The 18420-nt window shown below is 48.4% G+C and overlaps 1 protein-coding gene across 12 annotated transcripts in view; it reads left to right on the top strand.

Annotated features, from left to right (window-relative positions):
- Nucleotides 1-18420, top strand: part of Cacna1d (calcium voltage-gated channel subunit alpha1 D) — a 301997-nt gene that overhangs the window by 183140 nt on the left and 100437 nt on the right. For all 12 annotated transcript variants that reach the window (XM_052733756.1, XM_052733760.1, XM_052733764.1 and 9 more), the window contains exon 9: nt 13626-13795. In XM_052733756.1, the coding sequence (XP_052589716.1) occupies nt 13626-13795 (170 nt within the window). The remainder of the gene's footprint in view (nt 1-13625; nt 13796-18420) is intronic.

Consider the following 18420-nt stretch of genomic DNA (forward strand, 5'->3'; position numbering starts at 1 on the left):
GTAACTGAATTCAGGGAAAGTGACCGTGCTGTTTTCATTAAAGACAGAGACTACCAGACTGAATAAAAATGCAAGATGCCATAGAATTGGACACGGACTCCAAACAAACGAGTAAGGTTAATATTAAATGTCACAATAATTGGACTTCATGACAAGGAGCATTTCTAGAAAGAGGGAAGAGAGAGGAGGAAGAGGGAGGGGAAAGGAGGGAGGGATGGAGGAAAGGAGGAAGGAGAGATCCCATAATGACCAGGGTCAGTCAGTTCATCAAGATGCAGTGGTACGGCCCGCTTGTTTGTAGTAATAGATACAATGTCCTTAAAGCCAGACCTGTCAGATGTCAGTGGAAACATCGAGGAGCCCCCAGTGGTAGATGGAACTGCTCAGGGGCTCCTGTCAGTAATTGACAGGGTAAGAAGACAGAGACCAGCAGCAAGTGCAGTTGTTACATCCAGATTACAGTTAGGTTAATAACTATCAGCTAACCACCTGACTTTATCAGAACAGCATGTGCTGTTCTTTTTGAAAACAAACAGAACAGCTACGTCATGGCTATGAAACAAATTTCACTGAATCTCAAAACAGCTGGAGAGATGGCTCTGTGGTTAAGAGCACTTGGTGATCATCCAGAGGACCTGGGTTCAATTCCCAGCATGGCAGCTCATAACAGTCTGCACCCCAGTCCCAGGGGCTCCAGTGCCTCCTTCTGGCCTCTGTGGCTCCAGGATGCATGTGGTGCCCAGACAGACATTCGGGCAGAACACATAAAATAATTTTTTTAAAAAAATCCCTGAAGATTGACTCTTACAAAGTATGTTTTTCTAGAGTCGGAGGATGGCACAGCAGACACTTGTCACCAAGACTGACAACCTGATTTTGTTTGGATCCCCAGGACCCTCATGGTAGAAAGAACGGACCCCAGCAAGTCGTCCTCCGACCTCCATATGTCTGCAATGGAATACACTCCAACATTAACAATAAACAGATAGATGTAATTTTTAGAAATTAAAAAATTCAAATGACCACGAAAGAATATTTTTCTAACTTTTGTGGCTTTAAAACCAATGGCAACCTGTCCATAAAAATCTCTTACGTATTTTGGAATGAATAGATTTCTAACATGATTCAAACTACCAGAAGCACTTGAAAAGTACTTTTAAGTAGTACTGAATCCTCTGCTGCAGCATGTGCACGATTTATCTAAGGTAGTGTTTCGGGGAGGCTTGCCGCTGCAGCTGTAAGGAAGCAAGTGTTAATTGTGCGCCTTCCAGTGCGGAAGAGGGTGTGAGGATGACCAGGGCGAGCAGAGGAAAGAAGCATCAAGCTTGAGGACAGATGGAGACGAAGTGGGCTCTGAAAAGCTCGAGAAAGCGATAGACAAAAAGAATTTTGAAAAGAAAAAGAGTAGCTCACCAGGAGTAATAAGAGACCTCACCACAGAAAATAGACAATTCTGATGCTCGTAAGAGAACCGGGCCAACTGGTCTGTGAGGACATGCTCAGTAACTTGTGAGGGAGTAAGTTCTTTGAAAGCCGTTTAGTACGGATTTTTAAAACTGATTAGCCATATATTTGTGCCTTTTTTTTTTTTTTTTTTTTTTTTTTTGAGACAGGATCTCACTATGTAGCCCTGGCTGTCCCGGGACTCATTATGTAGACCAGGCTATCTTTGAACTCACAGAAGCCCACCTGCATCTGTCTCCTGAGTACTGCTGGGATTAAAGGTGCATACCACCATAGCAGCTGTAGTTTGCTTTTATAAGAGAATTCAAAAGTGAGAACTGTCAAAGAACACCAACGGCCTGCATCAGATTCTTTCTGCTTAGGAGACACTCTGTCATTCCTAGAAAAATGCCTATCTGATAATAATGCCAAAATAGTCCAAACACCCAAACTTACAAACACGTGAGAGTAGTAGCCTTTATGGTTCTGGATGCAAATGTTCCCAGACATTAGCAAGCGGCATTTCTTTTGTACCAGTAGATGGTAGACTAAGTGAAATAGAAGAAGTGCAGAGTGAGTCCATGGAAAAATCCCAGGGTGTTTTACCACATTAATAAGGGGAACGAGCATTTGTGTGACCCTCCCACTGAGTGCAGAAAGGACCACCAACTGTTTATTCCAGCAGCACTGTTAATTCTCAGCAACCTTTTTTTTGGGGGGGGGGGGTTTCAAGACTTTGTGTTGCTTTGTGCCTTTCCTGGATCTCGCTCTGTAGACCAGGCTGGAACTCACAGAGATCCGCCTGCCTCTGCCTCCCGAGTGCTGGGATTAAAGGCATGCGCCACCACTGCCTGGCAGTTCTCAGCAACTTTTACAACCTGGAAACTATCCTCTATAGAAACCTGTAGCTGACATCACAGTTAATGTTTGAAGAGTAAGGGCTTTCTTCCTAAGACGAGTAGCAAAGTGTGGATGAATTTATCAGCTCATCTGTTCATCACTAAACTGATAATACTGGGCAGTGCATTAAGGCAAAAAGCAATAAAATGCAGTAAGATTTGGGAGAAAATGCATTTCTATTCATAGACTGCGTTATTGTTGACATGGGCTAAGTAAGGAGAACACCATGTCAGCATACAAAAGTTAATTTTAGTCTTTCATGCAAACTGTAGGGAGGGTCCACAGGACTGAGCAGCAAGGAGTGTTTGGGGGTCTCCTAGAAATAGATTGAGGGTTCAGAAGAGTTCGCCACTCTGGGACAGCATCCCAGAGGGCTCAAAACGGCTTAGAGAGTTGAGGAGAAGGCTGAGTTAGTGACAAGCTCCGAGGAATGCAAGGACAATGGTACCTGGGGGACTCGGGAGCAAGGGCATCAGAAAGGGCCAGAGACTGGGGCAGACATGTGATAGGTGTGGGTCTTCAGCTGCCTGAGGACTTCTCCACATGGATGCCATCCTGCAGCCTGGTTTGCCTTCACCCAGCTCAGGGTGTGGAGTTTCCAGAAGCTCCTGTGTCGGCATGCACACCCTGGGATGCTAGGACTCTGCTGAGATCTCTCCATCCCTCAGCCAGCTTACATCACTTGTGGCTCTGATCTCTGGCTGGCCTGGGGTACAGTGACTCCTGTGATGTGGTTGTCAACTTCCCCTATTGTATGGGGAAGGTGGGACATCAGGAGTCAAAAGTTCTGGCTCTACTCCTGTCTCACACTTTCTAGAGATGTGACTTGGGACATCACAATTCACTTCTCCATGCCAAGGTGTTCTTGTCCTTGAAATGGGATAATCCCATTTCCTGAATGTCCTGAGAAGTGAGGAGACAGATGGAGGGGACATGAAAGCCTGAAAGTCCTGTCTACAAGTAAGGGTGTCACATGTGTCTGGCTGTGCTCTCCAGGAGAGGAAAACCCTCCTTCAGGGTCTGAACATTGACTTGCCAGCGTTTCTCTGCAGGGCTCCATGTCTTTCTCGCTGTCATAAGTCATTGGTTCAGATTGAAGGCTAAAACATTGATCCGCTCTGAACTCCATCCTTCCCTTAAAATTCTGCTTTAAAATAAATCTTGGTTTAAGCTGTCTGCTGGCATCTTCAGAGCCTGCAAGCATTTTGGGGTTTCCAGTCCTTGCGCCTTGGGGACTTTTGTGTCATCTAAAGGACTTTAATGCAGTGGGAGGCAGACCCCACCTGTCATCCTCTTCACAGAAGAGCCTCTGTCAAGAATTATTAGCTGCTGCTTATGGACAGGATGACAGACATGCCAGGGAATTCCAGCTGCACCTTATCCCTTATTGACAATGGTTCAGCATAGGATTTGTGCCTAGGAGTATGATGGGGATTGGCAGACCAGAGAGGGCTCCCTTAAGGAAGCTAGGCTCTGATTGAGTGTTGAAATATGGACAGAGTTCATAGGGATGATAAGGAAAGGGAAGTGTTTTCCAGCTCCTCACAAGTGGCAAGCAGGGGCTGGTGCCTCAGGCCTGTCAGAGCCTTTCAGGGGAGCTCCAAGCTGGCCGCCCGGCAGTGGGGCAGGAGAGTGGCTTTGTAGCTGGAAGCCCCTGCTGAAGAAGCATGATCTCTCCTTCAAGCTGTGGATACTGTTCAAGTGGTCAGTGGTTCTGAACGACATCTGAACTATAAAACTAAGAGACCCCCGGAGCAGGGGATGGTGTTGGGGCGGGGTGTGTAGATGAGGATGGAGAAGAAGGGGACAGACTTGGGAAGTCATTGTGACAAATATGTCTTTAAATAAATCTTTAAAAAATATGGCAGCTGGGATCATATGCAGCCACCAGGCTGTGTGTTTCATTTACATTGTTCCATTGGAGCCTCTGTGCTGCTTTGGGACAGGAAGAAGTCTCTGCCTCTGTTTTATAGATGAATATGGCTCATAAGATTCATATCCGTGAATCTAGACTCAGGGAAGTCCCTCCGTCTCCTCAAGGTGGTACAGCTGAAGAGTCATACTTAAACAGAGACCTTGGAGTCTCCAGAGCCCAAGCTGCTTTCCCATTGGCCAGGAGCTCCTTTGTGTCTGTGTGTGAGGCTGCCCACCCGAGGTTCAGCTGGTCCCTCCTGAGTGGTTTCGTTCTTCGTACTCTGTCTGGATGTTTCTCTTCCCAAGTCTAATTACCCAAAGCAGGTTTGAACAGCAGAATATCTTCCAAGAACTTGGTTCCCATGTGCCTCATAGATCTGCTTGTGAATAGGTCTCTTTGTGGCTCCAGTGGTCTTTTTAGGGCTGTTAGCTGGCGAGTACATTTTGGAGTTCCTGCCCTCTGCAATACAGTGCTCTTGCCTGTATTTTCTTACCACGATGCTTTTTGTTGGGGGGCTCCTCCTGAAAGGGGTGCCTGGTTCCCTCAGTGTAGCTCCCCAGGTGGTTTGCCTTTTACACAGAGGACAGGGTTTAAGCTGAGTTCCTAGGTATTTCTTTGGAGGCATCCTGATTGGTTGACCCTATTCTAGCCTCCTTGGGTCTTTGCTGTCCATCAATAATGGGAGCCCCCTCCCCACATGTTGCTTATCTGGCCTTCAGTCTCTGGCAGGTAGTCTGATTGGACCTTTCATGCAATATCCTGTTTGGTCCATAAGAAAGATCTGTCCTGAGACCACCGGCACCTTTGGTCCCTGCTGCCCTTCCAACTCTCTTCAGGTACACATTTACCATAGTTTTCATTTAAAAAAAAAAAAAGAACAAAATTATCTGATTTTTAGTTTAGTGAGGTATAGTTTTTAAATTATTTCTTAAGTAGAGATACTTAACAGCTGTCAAAATATGTGGTAATACTCGTTTGGTTCATCTGGTCACATGATGGTGTTCATTCAGAGAAAGCCATGTCCAAAAGGGAGCTTGTGTTATGGAGTGTTTTAAACATACTTCTTAAAACATGCCTTTAAAAAGCTGAAAGACGTCTGTAGCTTTCAGCATGCATCCTGCAGAGATTCCCATCAGCTCTCTAGAGAGAACAATTTTCCCAGGGTCTTTGATAGCTATGGAGACTAACCCTTTGAAGAGAGAGAAGTTCTTCATCCTTAAACAAGGAAATGTAATAAATGCAGCTGATGTTTAATGCTAAGATGTCCGAGATGCTTTGCTACAATGTCTATATGTTTTAGACTTAAATAGGATTCTTGCTTAAAATTTTTTCATGATGCTGTGGGGTGTAGTTTCAAGTGGTGGAAACTTACTTGGGCACTCGTGCCCAGATCCTCCAGCACAGAGTCCAGCATCCACATCTGTGACATCAGTGTCATCAAGACAACATCTTTATGTATAGAAACACCCACTTACTGATTCTTATTGACAGGTCAGGGTTTGCGATAAGAGCCAGCCCCTCTTTCACAGCACTTGCAGGCTGATGTGTGGGGAAAACTGTTAAATAACCAATGCATGACTGTGGAATAAATTTCACAGATGCAGGACTCTAATCCAGGGGATTCACGGGATGCCGGGGAAATGGCCTCACATCTGTCCCAGCACAGGGCATGGTCTCAAAAAGCTGCTGAGGGACCCGAAGTCAGTGAAGAGCACTCAGTGAGGAGCACTGAGGCTTGAGGGGACAGGGGTCAGGGTGGGGGATGATTTTATGATGACTGAAGACCGTTTCCAGGAAGTAGAGGTTTCATTGCTTGCCTTTCATTAATGCAAGTCTGGTTAAAAACAAAACAAAACAAAAACCAGCAAGAACAAACCCCATGTCTAAATTGAGACGATTCCCAGTGGCCTATTTATTTTAGAGGGCATTTGAGAAATGAAACTTCTCACAGCAAATGGCAGGTCAGCCTTTTGCATTTGGGGCAGTCACGTCTAATCTGCCCCTGTGTTTGCAGAGGCCCACTGCAAGCTGCCTGTTCTCTCCTTAGGATTTCCATAATTCACCATGTCAGGATCTGGAAATTCTAGGATGTCAGGGCTTGGGGGAACTCTCTGCCCGAGACTCCTTTCAGGTTCCTGGGTAGGAAGCTGGGGTCTCTCTGAAGTGTCACCTCCTAAGGAGGCATGGGAGATAGATAGCATAAGGAGATATGCTGGAAGGGGTTATCATTTTATTCCTGAGTTGGGGCTCTGCAAGAAAACCCCTGGTTCATTGAGTGTCCTTGGTGTCTCCTCCCCTGGGTTAGCAGGAAGTGAGGTCAGCGGGCCACGGAAAGGAGGCTTGGATCAAAGCCTTGTTGTTAGTCCAACTGTGAACTGGTCATGTGACAACAGGGCTTTGTTGATCCTTAGTGTTGGCCTTTGAGAGATGAACAGGAACACCTGTGTCCTGCCTGTGTGAGCACACGGGACAGTCAATATAAAGATACTTTAAAGATTCTAAATACGAATGCCAGCAAATGTGAGGTTTATATCTGGTGTGTGTGTTGGGGGGGGGGGGGGCAGGTGTACAAGGCACAGACTAGCCTCTCCTACAGAAACGCAGGCCATTTTCCCTAACCATGCAGGCTCGGATTTGCTGAAGTTGCTGTTGTGTCCTGTTGCGCGTGTCTTTGGGGCCTTTTGAGTATGGGGGAGTGGCATACCACTGCCTGACGACAGACAGACAGACAGACAGACATTTCTTCTAAACTCACCCAGCCCTTCATGTTCCCCAGTGTTGATGCTCTAAGACAGCCTGTCTGCCGGGTCTAGGAGGACACAAGACTGCTGCCCTGGGAAAGGAGCAAAATGGCAGAGGAGACCAGTTCCCAGCAGGTGGCCTTCCTGCTTTCCCTCACTGGCCATAGATGAGTCCAGGGAGATAAAACTACAGTTCGAGGTAGTATAGTATGTTTGGGTGCTACCTAGGGTGAGCGGTGAGTGTCTGTGGGCCTGGAGAAGGCAGACTATGATTACAGACCCATGTGGGGCATTAGTTCATCCTGTCTGTATCCCTTCTGAGAAGTCACTGCTTCCATTGCTTCATTGGAGAACCCAGGCTTTTAGGAATTGTACTAGAATCTGCGGTTTTCAAACTCCATGGCCCCTGAGGACCCCAGCATGTCTGCCTCCTCTTTCTCATGGCAGCCGCTCAGAGAACGAGTATGAACTCTCTCCATCCAGTCCACTCCACTACTCCTTCCTGAAGGCAAGGAATATTTGCCTGGCAGGTGGGAGGGCCTCCCCTGGCTCACAAGGTCCATAGTGGCTAAATGACCACACTGGTGGGCCAGATCTAACAGATTAGCATAAACAAGGCAGAGGGGACAGTGACCTCAGGGTGGGGATGGCTGGGTTGGCAGTGACAAGTCACATGGGCCCTTTTTCAAATTGTAGTGTAAGAAAATCAAGGCCTTATAAACTGCTCCCTCTGTCACGTTTTTATTGGTGCAAAGCTGTAGCTCGTCATCTGTGTTTACAGAATGCCCCTGGCCTCACCACCACCATGCTCTCCCTGCTTTGTCTTCTGCTTCACATGTGATACCTATAAAACCGAGTTAGTGACTTTCAGACTTCTGCAGTCCCGATTGCCTGCGAGGAGGCAATTCAGAACCAGGGGTGGGTTGCTCTCCTGTAAACCCAGCACTCACAAGTGAAAGGCCAGCCTGAGCCTCACAGAAAGACTCAATGTTCTGCCCTACAAAAAGGAAGCAAATTAAGCCCCTTAGTTTAGAATTGGAGGGTCTTTCTGGACGGCCTCAAACTTTTCCCTTTGTGCTGGAGATCAAACCTAGAACCCGGGTACCCTAGGCCGATACTCTACGCTTGAGCTCTATTCCCGTCCCCCTGACCTGTTTTAATCCTCATCCCTCCGTGCACCTGCTCCCTACTCTTACTTCCCATGTCCACGGTGAACGGCATTCAGCAGCTGGATGGGCGTGTGTGCCTGGCCTCACAGAGTCTCAATGCCTGTACAGTTAGAGTATGCCCACATAGCGTGCCACCTGGAGCAGCTTCCTATGTAGTACCCACGCCAGTTCTAGCCACCCCTCCCTCACAGTAAGCATGCATCAGTGAAGATGGTAGAGACTCTGTGGAAAGACTCTGTCTGTGGAGTTGGGGGGGGGGGGGCGGGGAGACAGGAACATATCTGGGTCTTGGTTCTTAATGACAACGTGCTCTGATGACTCAGAGGCTTACAGATCCTCTTTAGAAGTGGGAACTAGGGATCACTCCCCAGAAATGTGAGGCTTGCACCAGAATTCAAAGATGTCTGCTCTGGTCCCCCAGAATTTTACAGCAGCTCAGGGGGTTGAGGGATTGAGTCAGGTGATCAGAGTACAAGGGGCACATCTATAAACTAGGCACATAAAGATGGAGGAGCAGCTGCGAGCTGGCCTAGACTCCGGGGGGGCGGGGGGGTGGGGGGTGGGTAGAGAGCCAGCTTGCATTCCGAATGAGAGGCCACCGAAATGAAGCCAGGTTCGCAGTGGTCTCCTGGGGAAAGAGAGGCACCCCTTCACCAACTCCTGGAGCAGCTGCCGTGGCCAATGAGTTGTACAGAGACTGGACCGTACAAGACTCACAGTAGTCATTCTGTTGAGCTGTGAGGGGAATTTTTTTGTTGAGTGATGGCTCCTTAAACCAGCCAGCCATGAAAAATCCACCGCGTGAGGCCCGTGTTCATACAGGGAATGGCAGGCTGCCGGTGGAAGCTGCTCCAGATGGCATGTCTGGGTTTGGACACATGATCCCAGCAGTCATAGGCTTTCTGTCCCATAGGGATGTGTTCTGGCTTCTTGAGAAGGAGTGTGTGTGTGTGTGTGTGTGTGTTTATACTCTGTCTTCTGGCATTCCTGTTTGAAGTGGACGTCTTGGGAGAGAGGCTTGAAAAGAAGTACCTGAAAAAATGGACAACACGGTCAACTCCCACGAGGAACATACAGGTCTAACTAATGAGCTGGAATGGATTGGCAGCAGCATAAAGCTGCAATTGATTAGAACAATTGCAGAGTCTTTGTTGGTTTGATTTCTTTTTGGTCAGGCTTTCATGCTATAGCCTAAGCTGGTCTGGAACTTGCTATATAGCCCAGACTGGCCTTTAACACATCCAGTCTTCTGTCTCAGTGCTTACCCATACAAGTGATGGAATTACCGGTATGTGTTGCCACATTTGTCTTTTTATCCCTTTGAATGAGGAATATTCTAGAAAGTAGATGTGGTCCCCCAGTGTTCTCATACCGACTGGGAAGACTGTCTCTAGACCCTTGCAACAGAGATGGAGCTAGGACACACACATTTCTATACATGTATGCACACACTGAGGCATGTTCTTAGGTATCAGTATCTTTTAAACAATCAGACATCAGTGGGCTATAGAGCAAACTGTTTAGAAATCCTGAGTTCAGCCGGGCGGTGGTGGCGCACGCCTTTAATCCCAGCATTCAGGAGGCAGAGGCCAGCCTGGTCTACAGAGCGAGTTCCAGTAAAGGCGCAAAGCTACACAGAGAAACTCTGTCTCAAAAAACCAAAAGAGAAAGAAATCCTGAGTTCAGAGCTGTACCAGTTCCAATTACAGGGCACCCTCCTGAAATCTCAGCACTCACAAGTTCACTTGTCCCAACCCCTCAGTCCTTGGAGCCCCTGCAGATTCCACGGACCAGAACATCTGGTCTCTAGAGGGTTCTCTCTAGTCTTCTCCAGCCCCAGCTTCGCTGTTTTCCACTGTGAGAGCGCCCACCATCAACACTGCTCATGTCTGATCCTGCCCTATTTCTAAAGTAGTTTCAGAATCATCTCATTCACACATGAACACACGCATATACTCTCTCTCTCTCTCTCTCTCTCTCTCTCTCTCTCTCTCTCTCTCTCTCTCTCACACACACACACACACACACACACACACACACACACACACACACACACATACACACACACACACACACACACACACACACTCTCAAAACCCAGCAAACAAACCTAAGCAAACCCAGGCATTTCTGTACTCCTTCCCTTTGTTCCAGTCCTGTCCAGGAGTGACAGTTTATGAGTCCCGTCTGTTACCTCTGTCCTCTTTCAGGATGGTTATGGTATTCGTTTACAGTACAATCAGACTTGTTTTTATTTACTTTTAATGTGGGGGCTTTTTTGCTTCATTCTATACTTGATTTTTAAAATTCTATAGTGTAAAAAAACATTTAGTTCCAAAAGTCAAAACTGTACAAAACGATATATGTAGGAGAAACACTCCATCCTTTGTTACTTTTGCCCCACTCATCCCTGTCCATTGTTTCTTCTTCTTCTTCTTTTTCTTCTTCTTCTTCTTCTTCTTCTTCTTCTTCTTTTTTCTTTGAGACAGGGTTTCTCTGTGTAGCTTTGTGCCTTTCCTGGAACTCACTTTGTAACCCAGGCTGGCCTCGAACCTCAAACTCACAGAGATCCTTTGCCTCCTGAGTGCTGGGATTAAAGGCGTGCACCACCACCGCCCGGCGTTTCTTCTTTTTTTAAGTGTGTGTTGAAGAAGGGGCAGGGAAGGGGCTTCTGTGCCTCTTTACATAGGCAGGTGCCGTGTGTGTGTGCACACAAGGGCCAGAGGTCAATGTCAGTTGCCCCCTCTGTAAATCTCCACCTTAATTTTCTGCGACAGAGTCTCTTGCTGGGCCCGGAGCTTGCATTTTGGCTAGACTGGCTGCTTAGTGAATGCCTAGGATCCGTTTGTCTCTGTGACTCCAGCACTGGGGTTAGAGGCACGCAGTCACACCTGCTTTCCCCCTCCGGTGCCTGGCATCCAAACTCAGGTCCTCATGCAAGCACTTGACCTGTGGAGTCATTCCTCAGATGTCTCCAACCTTATCTTCTGTTCTTTCAGATCCATCATATGGAAACATGTCTGTTTCCCTATTTTTCTCTCTTTTATGTGCAAAGGACAATGTATTAGGTGTGTATTTTTGTACAGACACTTACATTTTCTCTTGGTCACCCACACTGCAAAATTCCAGACCCAGACAAGTAGGCTCCTAGAATGTAATTGTTTTCAGATTTTCTGGTCACTTGCAAAAATCTTATCATTTCTACCAGTAACTTCATTCAAATAAGCTTTTGCCATAGTGATTATTATTTAACCTTATAGTAATGAGCACCTTAGAAGAGGATGAAATTCTATTAAAAATGGAGTAATCTTTTTCGTCGTCCACTGAGGCTGATAGCAGATGCAGTGGTCCGAAGGTGAGGCCTTGTGGGACAGGAGGCTGTGGTGGTAGAAGCGTTCCTTTCCTGTGAATACAGTGGTGCAGGCATTGGCAAAGTGGTTTACAATGCCTGCCTAACTGTATCCCACCGAGATGGGCAAGAGACATGGGAGGGATTTTTTTTTTCCCCCGAGACAGGGTTTCTCTGTGGTGTTTTGGAGCCTGTCCTAGATCTCGCTTTGTAGGCCAGGCTGGCCTCGAACTCACAGAGATCCACCTGGCTCTGCCTCCCGAGTGCTGGGATTAAAGGCGCCACCACCGTCCGGCATGAGATTGATTTTTATAGTTCTAGTGTAAACCAGTCAATGTGATGTTAAAGTGAAATTTCACTTTCTCATATTCTTAGCTGCACAGGGAAACATTTTACTGACTTCTATCATTGTTTTTGGAAAGCTCAGATCATGTATGAATCCAGAATAAGAACTTAGTATGTAATAATCTACATTTAGTGTGCTAAGACCATAACATGACAGATGTCTGTAATAAAAATGGTAACATAAATAATAGAATTGAAGGCCCATTTGATCTTCATGGGTTTTTAAGAAAGAGTTACCTCACGCTGCTTCCTGTGGGTACATTTCACACAGGTCTTTTGGGCCTTCTTCAAAGATGTGGCTCTGGATGGAATGGGACTCTTGGAGTTGAGCACACCTTAGCGGATGTCCGCAGCTGAGCTGTGCATTGCTTATGCTTTGGGACACTCTGGTGGACTAGAAACCTCATCTGTTCTCTGCATCTTGTTGTGTGAGCAGCAGGAGGCAGCCCTCCTCCACGTTCCCTTTGAGACCGGAAGGCATTATCCCCAGGAGTGCTTTGGCTGGAGGGCAAAGCACAGGTCTCGCACACCCTCCGACCCCTCCCCCACCACGTCCAGGGCACTGCACCTGGAACAACTCCCACAGCCTCGTCAGAGGACAAAATGGAGATGGAACAGCCCACTAGGGCCAAGGTTGAGTCCTAGGGTCTCAGTGGTGAGAAGAATCGGACAGTGAGTGGGAGCCTTCCTTGACAGCAGAGAGAAACCCCTGAGCAAAGATTCCAGTTTCGCTGGCTGCCTAGGTGCCCATGCAGCTCCCCAAAGGCCTGGAGTCGAGGGAGGGCCATGAGGAGAGAGTAGGGAGCTGCCTTGATGAAAGCAGGTCATCTCCCTTTTGCCAGAGTTAGTGAGGTCATAAAAGGGAGCTGCGCCGACTTGGAACTGGCTAGCAGGTGGGTGGAAGAGGGCAGTCGCTGGGTCAAAGTGCTCGGTCTGTGTGCAGAAGCCTCTCTGTCCATAACCTCGCCCACTTGCTAACAGCTTTAACGTGTGCCCCAGACCTATACGTCACCTATCTTGGCTCCTGCTAACGGCTGGAAGTACAGATGATTCCTTGTATATAAAAACTTGCCTGCACAGGTGTGGGATTTTGTGTTTGAGCATAGGTACAGGGTTATATAGCATTGCAGTCACGGGAGGCGGAGAAAACAGCAAACACTTGGGGACCCTTGTGCATCTGCCGAAACCTGTCCAGGGCAGGTGTTCCTGTACATGGGCAGCAGGTTGCTCTACCTCTCCACCTCCTATGGGGCAGTCTGGGAGAGATCATGGCCAGAGGCAAAGGTTAAGACAAACAGGAGTACAGTACTCCAGTACTGCCCGGGAGGGGAGACCTGGCTTGTAAGATAGCTCCGTTGGATCCCTGCCCACTGCTCTGGGTGCTGTCTGTGACCTGAGCTGGATCACGTGGCACCCTTCTTCATGAAGTGGGTGGCCAGGTATCAAAGTGGGTGGAAAGAGTAAAAGGGCCACTATGACGGCCCAGGATGTCTTGAGTCCGGGCTCCCTTATAGCGCCGTCCTGAAGGGAATGTACTTCCTCATAAACCGTGCATGTGTGTCGGTGTGGTCTTCGCCACTCTGGCGCCCACCGTTGTGCTTAGGGGGACACTGTCTTCTGTCCTGTGCACGTGTGTGGCTCCACTGCTGTGCTCTTGTGAGTGTGTCCTGCTGTAAGACCGCTGCCACAGCAGGGCAGATGGCTCGTGGTGCAGGTCCCCAGGGATGCTCTGACCGGTGCTCTGTTCTCTCTGCGTCTCTCAGAGAATTCTCCAAGGAAAGAGAGAAGGCTAAAGCGCGGGGAGATTTCCAGAAGCTTCGAGAGAAGCAGCAGCTGGAAGAGGATCTCAAGGGCTACTTGGATTGGATCACCCAAGCAGAAGACATAGATCCTGAGAACGAAGAGGAGGGTGGAGAGGAAGGCAAACGAAACAGTAGGTGTTGCTACTCTAACCAGACAGGCCTGCTGTGTACTGAGATGCTGCAGTGTGCCCCCATCCAAACCCTGTGCCTTTATCCCTGGGCTGTGAGTAAAACACACCCTCCCAGCGTCCCCCTCTCCCTCTTCCTGTCCACATCACAGAGAGGCTAGTGTATCTGTGCACATTCTGCGTCTCCACCTGAGGCACGGATGGGGTTTAGGTTCATATGACGATGGCTTTCGAGTTGAGGAGAACAGCCATTTGCATTGTGGACCTTGGGAACTCTGAACCCATGTCTGTGTGGATAGATGGTCGAGGGAGACACATCTCAGCTCAGAGCTACAGGGGAGGCCTGTGCTTTTCCTCACCTCAGTGCATAGTTCACCTGCACAAGGATTTGAGGAGCAGGCTCCTTCTACCTCCGCTGTGTGAAATGGCCCCCTCCAGTGTTCTCTGCACCAAGCCAACTACTTAGGCCATCAGGGCTGGGAAGAAACCAGCTGATTGTGCTAGGCAGTTGTTAAGAGGCCATGAGTAAGTCAGTGCTGGCTGCTTTGCAGCCCACCTGCCTGGGCTCCACGCTGTGACACTAGGTGCCCTTGAGTGCTTTCAGTGGGAGGCCAGGCCTGATAATCAGTCAACCACTGGAATTAATTGCTTTTGTCCATCACAGTGTCTCTCTTAACACATACTTTCCCTACAGATGTGCTCTTAGTCATCCTGGGAGCATTTGGACCTTAGAAAGGGTAGAAATTGAAATCCAACAGTGCATTTAACTACGATGTTTCTGCTTTGTTTCCATTCTGGAATGGTTGATAGTAAAGATCAAGAACACGTTTGGAGAACGATGTCCAGTGAGAAGCCTGGGAAGCCAAGACTGGTCCTTCTATGTAGAATTTGTGTTGGTTGAGTAAGCTCTTGTTGAGCAGAACCCTTTGGGGTCATGGTCAGTTCCTTTTTAGACCCATTCACAAATGCCCTTCAGGTCACACAGTGGTACCTCAGGAGCTAGGATGAAGATCTAGTACAGATGGGGCCACATGGCATGGCCTGGCAGGTTGGTGTTTAAGGTAGAGCAGTTGAGTGGCAGGAGAAGGCTTTTGACCTAGGACTAGCATGGGGTGGGCAAAGACCATACGAAGTAGAGGGACTCAACCAAGATAGCCATGATGTTCCTTCTATTTTGAGACTCTAATCTGAGCTGTCACAGGGGTGAGGAGTGTTTTGTGTTGTCATGGGTCTTTGCATGTAGAATCGGTGTGCTGATGAGGACTCTAACCTCTGGCCTTGCCCTGCTCAATGCATCAGAGCTTCAGGGCCTGAGGATGAGGAGACTGTTCCCAGAACTCAGTGCGAGATTTTCTGGGCCAAGGTGGGTTGTCTGTGTCTCTCACAGGAGATCAGGGTTGATGAATTGGCACTTGTTTGATTTTTGCATTTGCTGATGTGTGTGCTAGGTACTTAATCAGAAGAGTATAGATAGGCACAGCTTTCCCAGGGAACTAGCTCCCCCGAACCCCTAAGGCTTCCACAGCTTTACTGTGGCTGACCACACTGTAGACCTAGCTGCAGGTGCCTGCCTTAGACTTCTTTCTGTTGCTATGATAAAACACCATGACCAAAAGCAACTTGGGGGGGAAAAGGATATATTTCTTCTTACTGTGTATAGTCCATCACAGAGGGACGTCAGGGCAGGAACTTAAAGTAGGAACCTAGAGGCAGGAACTGAAGCAAAGGACATGGAGGAACACTGATGGCTAGTTTGTTCCTCCTGGCTTACTCAGTTTCTGATATACCCCAGGACCACCTGTCCAGGGATGGTACTGTCCATTGTGGGCTAGACCCTTGCTATCAACGGTCAATCAAGAAAATGCCCCCACAGACTCGCCCCCAGGGCAGACTGATGGAGGCAATGCCTCACCTGAGGCTTTCTCTTTCCAGACGGCTCTAGCTCAGGTCAAGTTGACTAAAACTAACAGGCGCAGAGCCTGTCCAGACTTTCCTTCATTTGCAGCGCTGACCTGTGGAAGCCCACCTCCATCTGCGTCACCCTCCTAAGCTCAAACACAGCGTGTTGTGTATAACGAGAAGAAGTACCGTCTCCTCTAATGAGGCAAGCGCCTTCTTTGCTGCTTGAAATGTGTCACGTATGCCCTGGGCTTGCCGTATCCTTAATCCACATCTACAGATAAACAGTGATCCAGCTTCTTGGGTTGCTGCGGTCTGTTGTGGTAGAGGATTTTATTTTCATTTTTTTTTTAAGGACCTGTGCTGTGAAACATGGATTTTCTTGGATGTGACGTCTTCTGACGGTCCTAAAGGGATCACTGTTCTATGTGAGGTTGGCATCTCCTGTGTCCTGCCACTTTCTGTAAAGAACCCGACTCTGAGATGACCAATCTATGAAGCCTCTGCCTTTCAGAGGGGTTGCCATGGAGAAAAGGAGAAGGCAGTGGCTTATATAGGGCAGAATGCAGAAGCTGTCGTTGTAATGAAAGTCCACCAGTCTACTCTTAGAGCCCAGAATGTCCCAGTGATGCTGGAGTGGAAGAGGCAGCATCCTTGCTGGGCTCTGAGAGAGGAACATCCCATGGCTACAAAAGGTAGGGTAGAGAGGAGTCAGTATGAAGACATGGCACGGAAAAGAAGCGGAAAGAAACAAATGGTCAGAGTACTTAGTGCATTATTTAGAAATATTGTCATGAAAAGAAACAAAACCCTCTCTGTGACTCAGACCTTCAGAATCCACCTAGTAAGGAACTCATGAGCCCATAAGGCTGTGCTGCATCTTCTGGGTGTACGCGTGGCTTCTCCGGTGTGCAGGGACAAGCGACTTACAGTTGGATTGGAAAGAGGTAGTCCCTTGTTCTTTAGCCAGGGGCTGGAGTTTACTGTGGCGTGAGGCCCTTGGTGCTCCTGGGGTCATCACATTGCCAGAGCCTCAGTGATTAGAGCTTTAAATAAAGGAATCAACCCTAGGCTGTGAGAACCATGGTGAGAGTCACATGACTTGGGAGGAGAGCCCCCAAGTCTCCTCCTGGTGAGGGTGAAGGGAGTCTCCCTGAACCTTCTGGAGAAGCTCTTCCGATAAGCTTCACGTGGCATTGCCATGGCTGCCAGCTGCTTTCTTTCTGTTACGGCCAGAAAACCAACCACGGGGCGGGAAAAGGATTTCAGTCAGGCTCATGTGTCCCTGACTGCCAAACAGGGGTGGCCCTGCCACCTGCAGGTGCCAGGCCTGGGACTGTCCCTGTGCATCTGATTAGCAGGTGGAGAAGTGGAGGTGCTGTGGTCTCACTGTGGTGTCAGCATTGTCCCTGGGTGTCTGAGATTCCCCTCACCTTGTGTTTCACACTCAGCCCTGCTCCTAGAACGTCTCTCGGGGAGGGGACAGTGCAGTGCCAGAATCCTGACTTTATCCTGCTGGGTTCGGATGTCGATCTGACTGGCTACTGTCTCCAGCTGGATCTCCCATGCAAACTGGCAGTTTCCTCCGGAGATGCTGAGGGGCTGAGGATATGAAAAGAAGTCCTCCCTGGTGGCTGAGCACTAGCTTAGATGAACACGGACTGAGGCTCATCCCTTCCTGGGTGTCGTGGTCAGTGCCGGGGTGGGAAGTCCTGCAGCTCTAGCAGTTCTTGCCGCCCTCTGACTCTGGCAGAACTTGGCCTGTGTAGCGGGTTTCTGAAGATTCTCCCACATCTCCAGCCAATCTCAGACTGAGGACCTCTTTCAGGATCCTCGATGGAGACTTTTGTTCAGAAACTGTAAAGTTCTCCGGAGGGATGGCAGCCAAACCTCCCACCCCTGTGCTGCCTGAGATTCAAGGCACTGCTGCTTTCTGGCTCAGGAGGTCCATTTCTGGTTTCTCGGGCCTGCTGTCAGGGATCAGGTGTGAAGTCAAGCACTTGGGGAAGCCTTGCATCATCTGTCCTCAGATCTACACGTGGCATGGCTGAGTGGGCGGAGTCTCGACACCGGACCCTGACTGTACCTTACAATACACCTAAGGATGTCCTGACTGGCTCTCGCTCCCTGGCTCAGAGGCTCTGGTTCTTTAAGCCAATGGCAGGGGACCTCTCTTTGTTTGCTCCTGGGAGAGAGTCACAGGGAGCTCCAGTCAGGAACCTCTGAGTCTTGAGCTGTGTCAGTGACTGAATCTCCCACTGGTCTGAGAATCCTCTGGAGGGCTGTGGAGGGCTGGTCTCTCACCCAGCTGTCCCGTGCTGGTGACAGGGGAGCCTCCCGTGAGCATCCTTGAACTATTTAAGATATTATCAGTGGAGATTCACTGTTAGAAAGCTGCTGGGCCACAATTAATTGAATAGATAAAATTATCTCAGAAGTTAGTCCCTAAGCATTTGGGGAAATTTCAAGGATAATTTATTTAATTTTTTGCTGAGCTTCAAATCTTTAAGAAACTCTGCCAAGTCCGTGTGTGTGTGTGTGTGTGTGTGTGTGTGTGTGTGTGTGTGTGTGTGTGTGTGATGTGATTTTTTTTTTTGGACATGTGCAGCTGCTTCTTCATGAACAATGGTGTTATTCTAGGGCTATTAAAATCTGGAAGCCTAAAGTTCTATTTTAATCTCTTCTCATTGTCAGTGATTAGTTTAAAAAAAAAACATTAAAAATAAAGA

Source organism: Peromyscus californicus, unplaced genomic scaffold (genome assembly GCF_007827085.1).
Source record: "Peromyscus californicus insignis strain IS unplaced genomic scaffold, ASM782708v3 Scaffold_12__1_contigs__length_115047231, whole genome shotgun sequence".
Lineage (NCBI taxonomy): Eukaryota > Metazoa > Chordata > Mammalia > Rodentia > Cricetidae > Peromyscus > Peromyscus californicus.